Below are 14813 nucleotides of genomic sequence, written 5' to 3'. Positions count from 1 at the left end.
ATGGGGAAAGTCTACTTAATCAAGGGTTTTACAGCATTATTTACAGTAATGAAGCAGGGCGGCTGATAATGTCCATTAACACTGTACTATAGTCGTGACAGGTTACGCCACAATACCCTGTGATCTTAAAAAAACTGGCACGTATTTTGTACGTATGTCTAGACCGTGGTAATCACTTACCTGGTCGATATCCTGCAATATACACCTGCCAATCAGGAATCACATGTGCAGGCCACGGAAAGAAAGGATCAATTAACTAAAACAACACTCCGATTCTCAAGTCAGCCCGTGGATGAAACATAATAGTTATTTCGACACCGACAGTAGTGGTTTATTTTGTATTGAACTTCGTGTTGCTTTGAAGATTAAAAACATTATTTAAAAATTATTATTGTTTTCTACACGTTTTTTAAAAACATATTTAAATACATCGTACTGAGATGTATCCTCATGCCAAATCCCATGTTTGTATATGCCATATTTAATTACTTATTGACGTTTCCTTCTTCGGACGGTGAATACAGATTTTGTTATGTAGGCCTACAGCCCTAACATGAAAAATCTTTTTTTTTTCCAAAAAAATAAATAAATAAAAAATTCTACATTTTTGTTTTAACATATATAAATACATCATGCTGAGGTGTATCTTTGTGCCAAATATGTACAATGTACACCTCGGCATTCGCAACCGAGTACTGTTTTTGTCTCCGGGTAACGTTCGGGCTCCGGGCTGTAAATAGGCCGACACCAAAGTACTATGCGGTGTTGGTGTCCAATCTTTTCTTTTGCGATAAAATACACGCGTCTTTCTTCGGATACAATCCTTTGGAAAACCATAAAAAGACAATCCCGATCGTTTAAACTGTTTATTTTTACACCCAAAGGCCGCGCAGTACGGCACTGTTGGACTGAAAAGATCGTAAGCCCCTTACTCCATATATAAACAGTTAACAACAATGGAAGAGTACAGCGGCTCTGACGTCACTTCCCTTTTTTTCCGAACGCTCACGAAGAAATATGCATAAATCGTACTTTGATACTGATGAGCGTAATTTCTTCATTTTAAGTTAACTACACGTATTTTATTGTTATAAAGTTATTTGTATATTATTTTTATATCATTTTTCTTTTAAAATGAGCTATAATATGGTCTCGTGTCATGTTTCCTTTAAGATATTTTATTGGCAAAAAATGTACGCGTTTTTTTAACAAAAGTTCAGTCATAAACCTTTTTCTGCTTAGGTAATTTTGTTCACAGAAACTGGTGAAATCCAGAACTGAAAATAACGAAATCGCAACACGATTCCAGACAGTTGTCTATATATTAAAATTGGTCTTCATTTTTTCAAAGATCAAAATTTAATTCACTGACTCAGTGCCTTTTTAAGTACAAAAAAGATTGCCTTGTTTAACAACAACTCTAGAGTACATTGATTAATTAAACATTAACTATTGGATGTCAAACATTTAATAATTCCAGCACACTATATTTTTCCATTAAATGGGGATCTTTTATATGCACTTTCCCACAGACAGGACAGCATATACCACAGCCTTTAATATAATAGTTGTGGGGTGCTGGATGAGACAGGGAAAAAACACAGTAGATCCACTAAGGGGATTTGATCCTACAACTTAAGCACTTCAGATGAGTGCAATACTGATTGAGCTAGATCTCACCTCTTTCAAATACATTGATCCGTTTCAGTAGATTTGTGTTTTTTCATTGAGTGTTTTACAACTGCTTATCAAACACTATGGTATATGCTGTCCTGTTTGAAAAATATATATAAATGACTTTTTTAATCACCAAAACATTTTTTTGATATAGACTAAGCTGCTTTCAAACTTTTTCTGTAATGTTCCTTAAATAATAGACTTCATTGTAATATGGATTTACCACTTCAAATAAATATCCAGTAATAAATGTGGATTTTAAAATAAATAAAGGGGGATAACTCACCTGTAAACTACAAAGTTTTTGCAAAAGTGCTTTCCCTTCACAAGGCTTTCCTCCATACTGAGGCCTGCAAGTTTAAATATATCCCTAATTTTAATTTCATATTTTTTGTCAAATATGAGACATGAAAATTAATTATGTTTACCAGTATTGTGTATTTTCTTAAAATAATTAGACTTTGAGGTACAGATACAATATATATGGCATAAAAATATATAAAAATTGGTGTTATACTTAATTATTTGAATAGTAGTTACAAGTTCTAAATGTACTTTTTTTTTATGATATATATATATATCCACCCACATGGATTAACACAGCCACCTAAGCTAAGCCGAAAAAGAATAGCCTGTACCCACTGCACCTGATTGTGACGTCACTGCTTCATGACGTAACGACAGGGCAGTTACACGTTACCTGATGATCGCTCATAGCATGAAACTTTAAGTAGTAACAAAAGGTGTAACGGTATATATATATATATATATATATATATATATATATATATATATATATATATATATATATATATATATATATATTGTCAAATAGTCAGTGCTGGATCTTGAATTATCTTTAAATGGGGTGGTGGAAAACATGGATAAACTCTAAAATAAACATCAAATTAGATATAATTGTAAATATATGCATCAAATTCAAAGAAAAATGTTAAGATAAGATTTGAAAAGGCAACATGTACAGGGTTTTTTCTTCAAATGACTGGAATGTCTAAATCTGCCCCTGTTAAGTTGGACTTACACGGGACTGCCACAGTGTCGAGTGCGTTGCTTCACCCCTGTACCACAGCTACGAGTGCACTGGGACCACGCTGTCCACTGCGACCAGTTACCATCCACTGGGTGAGGTCCTTCTTGTCCATACCGGATACACCGGCCGTGGCGACACCACTGAAATCATAGCTCATGTTAGTTTTATGTTAATTTTGTTTATGTCAAAATATGTTTTCCTTTTAAACACAGACCATCCATTTTCTGATATGCTTACATGTTCTTTACACCTAATAGTCAATGTTTTTTGTGTGCATTCGTTTGTTCATTTGTTCATTCGTTTGTTCATTCATTCATTCACTCACTCACTTATAGCTCAGTCATAAATCACTTACTCAATCAATCAATCACCAACCAACCCACCTATCCCTGTCCCGAGTCAGACCCCTGATCCTATCAGAGGCCAAACTCGGGATAGGCGTGTTCGAAACCCTAGTGGTATATGGACACGTTAAACCAGTTACTAAGCTAAACCAACCCACCCACAATCATCCGACACAGAACTCACTCAATTATTCATTCATAATGTCGATCTGCCATGTCTCATACATGTTGTAAAATACTCGGGTTCTTCCTGAACTCATGTGATTTTAGCCACATGCATTTGAAAATAAAAATATCAAACCTGAACCTCATGCATTTTTTCACCATAACAACTGAGGCAAATAAAACCCTTGATAGCAGGCGCATGTGCAGGTGGATGATTTCCCAGGTCGAAACCCTCCCTGCTCAAGCAAATGTTTTAGTTTTTTTCAATATAACCCTATTTTCCGGGGAAGCATGACTCGACTCCCATATAAACATCATTTGTCACAGTCTAGATCCCCTACTGCTAAAATCCCTGCACACATGCCTGGACAGGTCTGCTAATAGATAATATTTAAAAAATATGTTAAAGTCAGGGCTGTGTGGTTTTTAAAATTGACTAGCCACAATTAAAAATTCACTAGCCGAACTTTACTTTAAGTGAATACAATTTTACTAAATAGTAGTAATAATAATTGAATATGTCACCTAAAGAAATAGATAGACCTTAAAAGCACTAACATTAGGTGTAGGGGTGGGGGCAGGATATTAATATTTAAAAAATAGACTTAACTGCAATATATTTGACAAAATATTTTCACTAACCGTTGGGCATAATAATAGTAGTTATTTACTAGCCCAACAATGAATATTACCAGCCATGGAAAAAGGGCTACCATAATCTAGAAGCCATGAATTAAAGGTAAAAATTAGTACTTTGCTTGGTCCACATGATGTGCCCTCTGCAGCAGGGAGGAATTTAGTTTCACAGAGACGACTTCCTTTAAAACACCACAGACTCTGACACAACTCTGTCTGAAACAACATGAACTCAGTTAGTTTAGACTTTGACTCAAATAACACAGCAATGGAAAGAAAGAAAGAAGTGTTTTATTTAACGACGCACTCAACATATTTTATTTACGGTTATATGGTGTCAGACATATGGTTTAAGGACCACACAGATTTTGAGGGGAAACCCGCTGTCGCCACTACATGGGCTACTCTTTCCGATTAGCAGCCAGGGATCTTTTATTTGTGCTTCCCACAGGCAGGATAGCACAAACCATGGCCTTTGTTGAACCAGTTATGGATCACTGATTGGTGCAAGTGGTTTACACCTACCCATTGAGCCGTACGGAGCACTCACTCAGGATTTAGAGTCTGTATCTGGATTAAAAATCCCATGCCTCGACTGGGATCCGAACCCAGTACCTACCAGCCTGTAGACCGATGGCCTAACCACTATGCCACCGAGGCCGGTCACAGCAATGGAAAGACAACTCTTGGTTTCTATCAGAATCATTACCAATATGAGCTTACCCTATTTTGTTTTATTGCAAAGAAGTATTAAAAATATGTTATGTTTCACAAGTACTTTTAATAATGTATAATTAGTTTTTGCTTCACTATTTTTACACATTTATCACTGAACAAATTCCTAACAAGTACATAATATGATATTTCTAAAAATCAAATAAATTCAAAAGTATTTGTGTATGCTATAGAGTTGCTAATTTAATTTGATCAAATCATTACATTTTAGTTTTTACAACATATCAGAGTTATTTCACCTTGCCAAATTCAAAGGTGCAGACTCGTGCATTTTTTCCAAACTGCAGTTTACACTGAATGTCTGCATCAAAGAGCTGACCAGGTAGCTTGTCGGGAAACTTGAGTTCGGCAACTTGTCGAGGCTGATCTGTCAGGCACTTTGATTGGACGGAACTGAAATACATCCCTGATACAATATTTATAAGTGAATTTTCGATTGGTTAAGGATGGCTGCATATGAGAAAGAGACAGAAGACATAAAGCCTAAGGCAAATAAGATTTTAATTTTTTTTTAATTTATTGATGTAAAAGAATATGTATTTCTTAATTACTAACAGAATTTTAATTACTAAGCATTATTAAATCAAAACCACAAAAATGTGTGAATTAAATGAAAATCAATTAAAGTAAAAATGACAATGATTTAGTTTATAAACTATCATGGCCTTTGATTTTTGGTATGATTTGGGGTACACAGAACCTGCAGGATCTAGCTCAGTTGGTAGAGCTGTCGCCTGAGGCACCTGTGTCGTAGGCTCAAATCACCTCAGTGGACCCATTCTCTAATATATATATATGTCGGAATTTTCAAAGGTTTGATATCTAATAGCCGATGATTAAAAAATCAATGAGCTCTAGTGGTGTCATTAAACAAAACCAACTTTAACTTTCAGAACCTACACTGGATAGTCATTGACCATGTGGGACCATAACTACTACACCATTGAGGCTGGTAACTTTGATTGTTGTTTCCCTTTATTTCTCAGCCTGAAATTGTAAACTATTTCTCCCTTATATATATTAACATTTTAAAAAAATTATGTTTTCTCGGTAGATCTTTTCTTACTTTAGAAATTTATACAGATAACTGTTGCTACACGTAGACCAGCTGAAGCGGCCATTTTGTCCTGTCAGTGTTGGAGACATGATGTTCCCAGCATTCATCTTGCAGAAGTTTCCCTCACCATCATGGAACATTCCAAAACTGAAACAGAAATACCAGCAGGAATAGAATTAAAATATGAACTGGAAAACAGGCAACATACATGGTCTATGTCCTGATATGCAGAAACACAATTTACCTCACTTGGTAAAGCACTCACATGTGATGCTTGGGACATAGGATTGAACTTCCTTGACAGACCAACCAATACCCCTTGACTGGTATATCAAAGGCCATGGTATGTGCTGTTCTCTCTATGCATATAAAAGATTCCTTGCTGTTAATGGAACAAAATAACTCCCCTTTTACTTTTTGATGGACTGTTCAAAATTGTACTTAACTTCCTTCACAAAAATGTGCACCATTTCTCTTTGGCTTAATCCTTTGGGACATTCCAAATTCCATAGCACCATACCATTCTCCACCTGTTATCGACCATGGTTGGACTGCTGGTGCTCCCTTGCACCTGCCAGTGCAAGTGGTCCCATCTCCAACCTACCCCACCCCTTTCCTGTCCTGGACAGAGGAGCCGGCCGAGGCCAGCACTTGTGCCCAGGACAGGCGTGTGCTACAACAGCTTGCTCTGAATGTGCACGTTAAACACTCTGATCTGACCTGACCTAATGAAACAACGTGGCAGGTTTCCATTAAAGACTATATGTCAGAATGATCAAATGTTTAGCTGTTGGATGTCAGTGTTCTCTACTGACGTCTTTAACATTTTAGTCCCCTCATCATCAGTGATAGAAATAAGCAGAATGTTTTACTAGTCCAACGGACAAATACATCTAGAAATTTACTTGTCTGCCAATATTTTCACTTGTCCACATAAATGATTTATTTTATTCAAGTAAAAGGACGATATTTTTAATTGCTTAAAATGAAACTTCACAGAACATTTTCACTTGTTCACAGGACAACCACCAAGGTACATTTTGCTTGTCCGAATAGATTTTCACTTGTCAAGACAAACGGACAAGTGTTTATTTCAAATGCATGTTACAATCAATGTCGAAAATCAGTCAATTTGTAAAATAATAGCAATTTTCCGACCCACATACACATGCACATAACATAAATCAACAATCGAATTACTGTCAAGAGTATAGAGAGAAAGAAAAGCAAATGTTAATGATTTACTTATGACCAATTTCATGAGCTATGGTGAATGCTGTAGCTAGTCCAGTGTCTTCGTTCACAATACAGCTTCTTATAGGATTACACATTCCTTTTATGGGAGCAAAACCTGAAATAATTAAACAAATACTGCTCAGAGTTTTATCATTTTACAGTATTCAATATTTTCTAAATATATAAGAATACAAAATTATTTAAAAAAATTAATGTTGTCAATATAATTTTTTGCAGAGTTTGATGCAATCTAGAATTATTATCTTAACACAATATAGTAACTATTAATAAACAAAGACAACTGTAAGTACTTTGGATTGGAATAAAGAGATATTCAGTCTGTGCAATACATCTGCTGTCAAGTTTTAATATTTGCCCCAGCCTGTATAGATATTTGCACAATGTTGATTGCACAGACCAAGTTGAGCAATACCTCCAAAATACTGTACTACAGAATTAATTTCAGAATGCATTGCTATTGTTAGTTACGGAAGAAAATGCTTTATTTAACAACACACTCAAAACATTTTATTTATGGTTATATGGTGTCAGACATATGGTTAAGGACCACACAGATGTAGAGCAGAAACCCGCTGCCACCACTTCATGGTATTAGCAGCAAGGTATCTTTTATATGCACCATCCCACAGACAGAATAGTACATTCCACAGCCTTTGTTACACCAGTTGTGGAGCACTGGATGGAACGAGAAATCGCCCAATGGGGCCACCGACGGGGATCGACCCCAAACCGACCACGCATCAAGCGAGTGATTTACCACTGGGCTAGGTCCCGCCCCCTGTTAGTTACGGGTTACGGGCACTTTATTAATGTGCCTATATCCAAATGAGGTTCAGGCATGACTATCCACACCCAGTCTCTGGCATGGCCAGTGGCTGGATATCAGACAGAAGGTATTTAATTTAAAGGGTCAATTTTTTATTTATAAGAAAAAATTGGGGGCGGGGGTATTGCTAGTGACTTAGTTCTGTGAGTCAGAACAGTTCTATTAGTGGTAGAGGATGAGGATACCAGGTGGGGGGTGCAGGGGAGTACAGATAAACTACACACATTAAGGAAGTTGGGACAGGTAGGGTCAGTGGCGTATCTACGGAAAATAGCACCTATGGCAAGCACTGAAATTGCACCCCTGTCCAAACATCTGACACCCATCTTTTAGATAACGTCTGACTTTATTGGAAACTACTCAGTGGCGCGCCTCTTCAAGTGGTGCCCAGGGCATGTGCCATACCTGCCATACCCTAGGTATGCCACTGGGTAGGCCCCTGTGTGGACAGCTCAGAAGACAAGTCTCGGAGAAAACTGACAAAACAGGCTTGAAACAGTGGTGTATTCAGGAGGCTGAGAGCTCATGAAAAATTTGACTGGTACCATTATCATTTGTCTTATCACATCCATCCAATGTTTGGCATAAAACCCAGTCCAGCAAGTGACTGTGATTGCTTGCTGTCTTGAACAGATGTTTAGGAATTCTTTGTCTTAAAGGCATGGTCACATAGTAGTAGATCTACTAAAGGTCAAGTCACATGGATTATACAACTTGATATAATATACACTGTGTGTACACACCTCTTCAGCTACAGCTCACTACAAGAAACCATGTGTCAGAATTATCAAATGTTTGACATCCAATAGCCAATGATTAATTTAATCAATGTGCTCTAGTGGTGTTGTTAAACAAAACAAACTTTAATACAAATTTGTATCCACATTTGTCTCAAGTCTTCTACTTTGCTGTTACACTACAAGTTTCATTTTGAGACTAATTTCTAAAACTATTTCTCAGTTGAAGACATTTGCTTTCATATTGAAATCTGACAAGCAGAGATTGCTTCCCAATCCATCAAATGGATGTTTAGCCATGTTTTCAGTCAATATTTTGTTAGTCCGTTTAGCAGGTACATTTTTAAGTGCCATGCAACCCTGCTTTTAATATTAGTCTGGTCTTCATTGTCTATAATTTAGACTACAGTACTTACATTGGCCTTGATGGCGTCGTGGTTAAGCCATCGGACTACAGGCTGGTAGGTACAGGGTTCGCAGACCAGTACCGGCTCCAACCCAGAGCGTGCTCTTAAGGGCTCAATGGGTAGGTGTAAGGCTACTACACCCTCTTTTTCTGACTAACCACTAACAAACTAACCCACTGTCCTGGACAGACAGCCCAGATAGCTGAGGTGTGTGCCCAGGACAGCATGCTTGAACCATAATTTATATAAGCATGAAGATAAGTTGAAATGAAAGAGTACTTACCAAGAGTATCACAAGGAGCATTTTTGTATGAGCATATATCCATGCCAGTGAGAAGTATGGCATGATCATGTTTTTTGGCATTGGCATCACTGAGAACTGACTGCCATTGGCAGAAACTGTTAAGAGTGTGGTCGGCATGGTAACCAATTTCTAATCCAGGCTAAAATGAAAGAAATCATTTTACTTGAAACAACTATTGATTTAAAAAATAATAATTTAATCTTGATAATCAAAAAACATTCTTAAAATATAAAAATATACTTATGAATGGTTAAAGGGGCTATACTAACAGCTTTTGTCAAAAGTATAGATTAATGTTTGTTAATGTAAAGATTATTTATTTATTTAAAATATTTTTTAAATTACAACAAAATTATTTTATTTATTACATATATAAGAAATTTCATTGGAGAGTCTATACAACTTGGCCAACCAGTTAAAATGTAAAGAATGTACTTTTATTTATTATTTATATTGCAAAATTACAACAAAATTATTTTAAAATAAGTTAGCTGGAAACAGTATTACGGATGGTCAATCTGTGGTAATTATCTTCTTTACCTCATCTCCCTCCAGGAGCACCAGCCCAACGAGAACAATCTCTATCTGACGACCAATACTAGTGTCTGTGAATAACTGTGATACCTGCAATACAAGAACAATACTACTGTCTGTGAATAACTGTGATACTTGTAATACGAGAACAATACTACTGTCTGTGAATAACTGTGATACCTGCAATACGAGAACAATACTACTGTCTGTGAATAACTGTGATACCTGCAATACAAGAACAATACTACTGTCTGTGAATAACTGATACCTGCAATACGAGATCAATACTACTGTCTGTGAATAACTGTGATACCTGCAATACAAGAACAATACTACTGTCTGTGAATAACTGTGATACCTGCAATACAAGAACAATAGTACTGTCTGTGAATAACTGTGATACCTGCAATACAAGAACAATACTACTGTCTGTAAAGAACTGATACCTGCAATACGAGAACAATACTACCGTCTGTGAATAACTGTGATACCTGCAATACAAAAAACGATACTACTGTCTGTGACACCTGCAATACAAGAATGACACAACTGTCTGTGACACCTGTAATACAAGAACAATACAACTGTCTGTGACACCTACAATACCAGAACAATACAACTGTCTGTGACACCTGCAATACAAGAACAATACAACTGTCTGTGACACGTGCAATACAAGAACAATACAACCAACTGTGATACAATACTACTGTCTGTGAATAACTGTGATACCTGCAATACAAGAACAATAGTACTGTCTGTGAATAACTGTGATACCTGCAATACAAGAACAATACTACTGTCTGTAAAGAACTGATACCTGCAATACGAGAACAATACTACCGTCTGTGAATAACTGTGATACCTGCAATACAAAAACCGATACTACTGTCTGTGACACCTGCAATACAAGAATGACACAACTGTCTGTGACACCTGTAATACAAGAACAATACAACTGTCTGTGACACCTACAATACCAGAACAATACAACTGTCTGTGACACCTGCAATACAAGAACAATACAACTGTCTGTGACACGTGCAATACAAGAACAATACAACCAACTGTGATACAATACTACTGTCTGTGAATAACTGACACCTGCAATACAAGAACAATACAACTGTGCATGTGTGTGTGTGCATGTATGCGTGCATGTATGTGCACCCCTGAATTTAAAAAACACCCCCATTAAAATATAATTTTTTAATATGCTCAGTTTATACATGGTAGTGTTGGATTTTGTACTTAAAATATTAAATATGCTAAGTATATACATAGTAATGTTAAATTTTTACTTACAATATTAAATATGCTGAGTATATGCATGATAATATTAAGTTTTTACTTACAATATTAAATATGCTGAGTATATGCATGGTAATATTAAGTTTTTACTTACAATATTAAATATGCTGAGTATATGCATGATAATATTAAGTTTTTACTTACAATATTAAATATGCTGAGTATATGCATGGTAATATTAAGTTTTTACTTACAATATTAAATATGCTGAGTATATGCATGATAATATTAAGTTTTTACTTACAATATTAAATATCCTGAGTATATGCATGGTAATATTAAGTTTTTACTTACAATATTAAATATGCTGAGTATATACATGGTAATGTTGGGTTTTCCGTGGTCCCAGTACATTGTCTTGTCCACCACAACCAGCGTTTCCACGGTCTGGTCATCACTTTGACTGGACCGGTGAGTGTCGGCTGACCGACGCCCACGATCAGGATTTGAGCGAACCTCTCTGGGAGTGAAATCTGACGTATCTCTGTCTGGAAATAAGGATTGTAACCTATAAAATGTACATCTTCATATTATATCTCGTTCCAGCCAGTGCACCACGACTGGTATATAAATTGCAACATAGTTGTTAACACATGTATGTGTGTTAACAATTTCAAGACAAATTATCTCAGTCAATCATTAAAAGAAGTTGGTGAGATTCCAGACAGCCCTGTCAATCATTAGAAATAGTTGATGAAATTCTAGACAACCCAATCAATCATTAAAAATAGCCAATGAGATTTTAGGTGTGTGCCCAAGACAGTGTACTTGAGCCATAATTGAATATAAGCAGATAAGAATATAAACTGAAATGAAATAAAACGAAAAGCCAGTGACATTCCAGACAGCCTAATCAGTCATAAGATATAAGCCAATGAGATTATAGACAACCCAGTCAATCACTAGAGGTAGCCAATGAGAATCCAGACAGCCCAGTCAATCATTAGATATAGTCAATGAGATTACAGACAACCCAGTCAATCATTAGAGGTAGCCAGTGAGAATCCAGACAGCCCAGTCAATCATTAGAGGTAGCCAATGAGAATCCAGACAGTCCAGTCAATTATTAAAAGTTGGGAATGAGATTCCGGAGAGACATATAGGGGCACACACACACACACACACACACACACACACACACACACACACACACACACAATTTACATCATCATTCTACATAACAAATGTTTTCAAATAAAATTGGTGAATGATAAGACTCACAGTCCCTGGCTTCATATTTGTTCAGGTTGTGTCTGTGGAGAGCTGCACTTGAGTATATAATGTGAGGGACTCCATTGTCTTCGTCATGGCGACCACCACGCATCAGTGCCGGCATCGGCTCCACCACATAGTCCTCTCCTGGTAGTTGAAGAATTCCTGTCTGTGAGAAATAGAAATTCAAAAGTTACGCTGCATTTCAAACCAATCAAGACACTACACATCTATCAGGGGCGGTGCAGATGGTATGGCCATACTGTATGAAAATGGCATTCACAGCTGAATTTAATAGGAGAGTCTGGCAACCTCAGTATTACCACTATTTTTGACATTGTGCCACCCTGTCTATACCTCAAGCCATTACTTCTTTCAAAAAAGTTTATTTTTTGTGTTTATTTTCATTTAAGATTCAAGTATACTGTCACCTCAGCTATCTGGGACAGGAGGTTAATGGTTAGTGATATGGGACAGGAAGTTAATGGTTAGTGATCTAGGACATGAGGTTAATGGTTAGTGGTCTGGGACATGAGGTTAATGGTTAGTGATCTGGGACAGGAAGTTAATGGTTAGTGATCTAGGACAGGAAGTTAATGGTTAGTGATCTGGGACATGAGGTTAATGGTTAGTGGTCTGGGACATGAGGTTAATGGTTAGTGATCTAAGACATGAGGTTAATGGTTAGTGATCTGGGGCATGAGGTTAACAGTTAGTAATCTGGGATATGAGGTTAATTGTTAGTGATCTGGGACATGAGGTTAATGGTTAGTGATCTGGGACAGGAGGTTAATGGTAAGTGATCTGGGACAGGAAGTTAATGGTTAGTGGTCTGGGACAGGAGGTTAATTGTTAGTGGACTGGGACAGGTTAATGGTTAAAAGTTAGTGAGAGAGAGGTATGGTGTGTTATACCTCCCTTCACTCTGAATTGAAGCTGGGATGATGGTACTGGGATTCAAACCCAGCACCTACCTGGTATTTCAAAGTCATCACCAGATAGTGATCATAACTATCCTATTGTCCATCTAGTTCTCTAATGGCAAAGTAGGCTACTTGGGCTAACTTGGGCTAACACTTTCCATATTGTTACTAATGTTATTATAATAGTTTAATACAGCCTGGTTTACACAACAAAAACATTAGGAGTGATTAATTGCTCCCTTAACTTATGGGAAACCATTTAAGATATAACTGTATTATTCTATTCACACACTAATATAAGGGGAAATAAAACAGGATCTCCTTGAATGACTGAGGTTTTCATAACAGATCTTCATTAAATATATTGATATTTATAAACAAACAAAATATCTTTCCTTTTTCTTTGATCTGTATACACATTAATATTTCCTGGTGGAGTGTATATGTATATACTCTGTCAAAAAAGAAATGCATAGGCGAAATATTCATGGAATTATCTCTTTTAATACAAAGTGGCATAATTTTGTTATTTATGATCATATCACAGTCAAATTTGACATGAGTATGTGACAATGTTCTTGCTATGGACTGACAACAGTGGAGGCATTTTCGTCACCAAACAGCGTCACATGAGGGCGCTGAAATCAGTACCTTGTGTGGCCACCAGCAGCAGCAATCACTGCACAACATCTCCTTGGCATAGACTGAATGAGTCTCTGAATCCGGGCACGTGGAATTCTAGCCCATTCTTCCTGCAGTGCATGTGACAGTTGCAGAAGCGTCTGAGGCTCCGGGTCACGCTGGCGTACACGTCTGTCCAGTTCGTCCCATAGATGTTCAATGGAGTTGAGATCTGGCACATTAATGTTCTCATTCTGTAGGAAATCCATTGTTACACATGCCGTATGCAGCGTGGAATTGTCCTGCTGAAAGAGTTCTCTCTGTCAATCCAAAATGAGAAGATGTGATGGTGAAGAATTTCATCCCAGTAGCGTACAGCTGTCAGGTTGCCTTGTACGAACACAAGTTCACTTCTGCTGGTATATAAAATGGCTCCCCACATCATGACACTCCCTCCACTGAATCTGTCAACTTGGGTGACGCAGTTGTTGGCAAAATTTTCATTGCGTGAAATGGTGCTCTGATGGACGTTCATGTGGCGTGCAACTGCTGATTGTGATTTACCTAACTGGAGGTGGCCTGTTGCAATGTTTCGATTCGGCAGGCTTAGTCTTGGCATCTTGTAACTTGTCTACGTTGAAATGGAAATGAAGGCATCATTGCGAGCATTGCAGCTTTAAATACCCATCACTACCCCAATCTTTTCCCCCGAGTTTCACATGCATTCGCCAAAATCTGACCATTTCATGCTGATTTTCTGCAATTGTTGCACAATGTGGCACAACGTGCATTAAATTTGTTTTAGTGTACAAAAAAACTATATTTTGTAAAATTAAACACTTTTCTTCTTTCCCTATCACCTATGTGTTTCTTTTTTGACAGAGTATATATATATATATATATATATATATATGAATATATTGTATGCTGTCCCGCAGGACCAACTAAGCTGCCTCACCCACACACATTAATAACATATTAACACATTAATAATAACATGTACGGTAGGCTGACTT

The 14813-nt window shown here is 37.0% G+C and overlaps 1 protein-coding gene across 1 annotated transcript in view; it reads right to left on the bottom strand.

Annotated features, from left to right (window-relative positions):
* The window catches only part of LOC121389468 (A disintegrin and metalloproteinase with thrombospondin motifs 16-like), a 28390-nt gene extending 15997 nt beyond the window's left edge, over positions 1 to 12393 (bottom strand). Inside the window, exons 1-10 of the mRNA XM_041521107.1 lie at positions 12263 to 12393; positions 11336 to 11529; positions 9737 to 9820; positions 9176 to 9335; positions 6911 to 7016; positions 5675 to 5812; positions 4848 to 5001; positions 3991 to 4089; positions 2720 to 2868; positions 1964 to 2027 (exon numbers count right to left, since the gene is read on the bottom strand). Of these exons, the coding sequence (XP_041377041.1) occupies positions 1964 to 2027; positions 2720 to 2868; positions 3991 to 4089; positions 4848 to 5001; positions 5675 to 5812; positions 6911 to 7016; positions 9176 to 9335; positions 9737 to 9820; positions 11336 to 11529; positions 12263 to 12377 (1263 nt within the window). The 5' untranslated portion in view covers positions 12378 to 12393. The remainder of the gene's footprint in view (positions 1 to 1963; positions 2028 to 2719; positions 2869 to 3990; positions 4090 to 4847; positions 5002 to 5674; positions 5813 to 6910; positions 7017 to 9175; positions 9336 to 9736; positions 9821 to 11335; positions 11530 to 12262) is intronic.
* Positions 12394 to 14813: the final 2420 nt, after the last annotated feature.

This window comes from Gigantopelta aegis, chromosome 14, assembly GCF_016097555.1.
Source record: "Gigantopelta aegis isolate Gae_Host chromosome 14, Gae_host_genome, whole genome shotgun sequence".
NCBI lineage: Eukaryota > Metazoa > Mollusca > Gastropoda > Neomphalida > Peltospiridae > Gigantopelta > Gigantopelta aegis.
The sequence above is the reverse complement of the archived record's forward strand: the minus strand, read 5'-3'. Positions and strand labels throughout refer to the sequence as shown.